The 2682-nt window shown below is 45.2% G+C and overlaps 1 protein-coding gene across 1 annotated transcript in view; it reads left to right on the forward strand.

Moving 5' to 3' along the window:
* ccdc39 (coiled-coil domain 39 molecular ruler complex subunit) overlaps positions 1 to 2682 on the forward strand; it is a gene marked incomplete in the record, with an annotated part of 29925 nt that overhangs the window by 17883 nt on the left and 9360 nt on the right. The window contains 3 exon segments of the mRNA XM_014025754.1: positions 976 to 1170; positions 1263 to 1427; positions 1523 to 1660. Coding sequence (XP_013881208.1) covers positions 976 to 1170; positions 1263 to 1427; positions 1523 to 1660 — 498 coding nt within the window.

Genomic DNA, 2682 nt, shown 5'->3' on the forward strand with positions numbered 1-2682 from the left:
CAGACTCTTGTTCTGGGTCAGACTTTGGTTCTGGGTCAGATTTTGGTTCTGGGTCAGACTCATGTTCTGGGTCAGACTCTGGCTCTGGGTCAGACTCTGGTTCTGGGTCAGACTCTTGTTCTGGGTCAGACTCTGACTCTGGGTCAGACTCTTGTTCTGGGTCAGACTCTGGTCCTGGGTCAGATTTTGGTTCTGGGTCAGACTCATGTTCTGGGTCAGACTCTGGCTCTGGGTCAGACTCTGGTTCTGGGTCAGACTCTTGTTCTGGGTCAGACTCTGACTCTGGGTCAGACTCTTGTTCTGGGTCAGACTCTGGTTCTGGGTCAGATTCTTGTTCTGGTCAGACTCTGGCTCTGGGTCAGACTCTGGTTCTTGGTCAGACTCTTGTTCTGGTCAGACTCTGGTTCTGGGTCAGACTCTTGTTCTAGTCAGACTCTGGTTCTTGGTCAGACTCTGGCTCTGGGACAGACTCTGGCTCTGGGTCAGACTCTGGTTCTTGGTCAGACTCTTGTTCTGGTCAGACTCTGGCTCTGGGTCAGACTCTTGTTCTAGTCAGACTCTGGTTCTTGGTCAGACTCTGGCTCTGGGACAGACTCTGGCTCTGGGTCAGACTCTTGTTCTGGGGGCGGGGCTTTAAGCACCTTGTTTGGATTTAAAGAGACAGCCTCAAAACGAGTTGATCTGAGACATACCTGAAAGAGAGGCTTGTGGATTTATAATAAGGAGGAATTCAGACTCCACTTTATATAGACCCCAAATGAAGGATTTAAAAGAGAAAAATAAGGATTTAAAAGCAGGATATGTTTACTTTAATATCCATCAACGTAGCAACTACATTTTTTATGCCACTTTTTAAAATTAGCTTAGAGACTGAAGGGCTCCTGTCACTGCCAGAATCTGGATGAGCAGAAACTTTGTGACTCGTGATCTTTTGTGTGCTTGGATTGTAACCCTGTTCTTGTGCCTGTGCTGCAGGAGTTGGATGTTCTGCAGCAGAACCTCATGAGGGAACTGTTACATCGCAGACAGCAGCTCGAGCTCGTCAAGGCCAAGGAAAAAGATTCCACCGCGCAGATTTTAAGGAGTAAATATACCATTAGTGGCCTGGAAAAGCAGCTCAACAAACTGAAGAAAGAATGTTCTAAACAGCAGGAGACCATGAAGAACCAGGCACACCTTCCAACAATAATCCCACCTTAATGTGACGTCCAGCTCTGTCTTTTGTTGATTATTTTATTCTCTCACTTTCCTGCACGCTGTAGGACATGGAGATAGTCAAGTTCAGTAACAAACTAGGACGGCTGCAGGGAGACCTTGACCCTGAGGAAAGAAGACTGTTGGATTTAAAGATCGCTGAGCTGGAGAACGAACAGGAGGAGAAGAAACAGGTGGAGATGACACTCACCAACGCACTCAAAGAGTGTGAGGTCTGACTAAACTGCTGCCACATATCTCAGCCTTTCTCTCCTCGCTGACCTGACGAAACAAAGTAATTATTTATGACTGCGTGTTTCTCCTGCAGGGCAGGATTCGTCATTTGAAGAAAGAGATGGAAAAGTCCGAGGCGCAGCAGAATGTTCTGAACGATGGAATGAAAAACCTGGAGCTTCTGTGTGAGAGCAGTGAGAAAGAGCTGAAGAGAGTCATTCTGAAGAAACAGGTGATGTTAGAAAAGGGAGGATAAAAACCCCTGACACACTTCAAGTTTTTACGTTTTATCAGGGGTCAGGATTCTGGGGCCTCATACATAAAGGATTGCACAGCTTTCACACTAAAATTTGACGTAAGGACAAATTTAGAAATGCGCGCCGCACCAAAATATTCAGATGTATGAAACCATGCGTACGCATGTTCCTGCGCACCTTTCCTTTCTACATCCCAATGAACGTGGAACTGAGCGCACGTGAGAAACCTCCCCTGACACGCCTCCATTTAAATATGTAAAATAGATGTAAATGTGTCCAGCGTGTGAGATTCTCCGCCGATTCCTCTCTGTGGGATCAGAAATGATTTTTAGATTCAGGAAAATTATACATTAAATGGAGAATGAGTTGGGTGACATTGTTTTATGTGGCGCATTCCCACGGGATAACCAAAGCCTGAGATTTTCCTGAAATTYACAGACATCTCCTGAATGTGATAATGAAGCCTGGTTAGTTGTTGTCTATTTAGTTGAACACGGCGTTGAACGGACATTTAAAAAATAAATAAAAATGAAATTAAAAAACAATAAACATTACGTTATCTACTTTTTCTGCTCTCTTTTCCTCCTGCGTTACAGCAGGCGCTGTCATCTCCACGTACAGACCCCCACCCCCACGCGCGGGTACGAGTGGTAGCCTACGGATTTTTAGCAAAAAAATATAGATTTTTGAGGCTCATTAGACAGATAAACGTCCAAAGGGGTTGACATATGTGAACAACTTCCCAGCTGGTGAGGGTGCCTCGCGCGAGAATCTTCCCAAAGCGCGAGCCACTGCGCTACGGCCACAGTTCAACACTCAGCATCAACCAGAAGGCTACAAACAGAAAAAAATGTTTTTTTCTTACCGTACAGTGAGCCACCATTTGCATCCAATTTTGCTCCCTCTCTTCAGCCTTTTTTGTATGCCGCAAGTAATGTGTCCTGATGCATCTCAGTAATTCAGGTAAAAAATCAAAAAGAAAAAAATTGTGTAGGTC

The sequence above is a fragment of the Austrofundulus limnaeus genome, unplaced genomic scaffold, assembly GCF_001266775.1.
Source record: "Austrofundulus limnaeus strain Quisiro unplaced genomic scaffold, Austrofundulus_limnaeus-1.0 Scaffold497, whole genome shotgun sequence".
Taxonomy (NCBI): domain Eukaryota; kingdom Metazoa; phylum Chordata; class Actinopteri; order Cyprinodontiformes; family Rivulidae; genus Austrofundulus; species Austrofundulus limnaeus.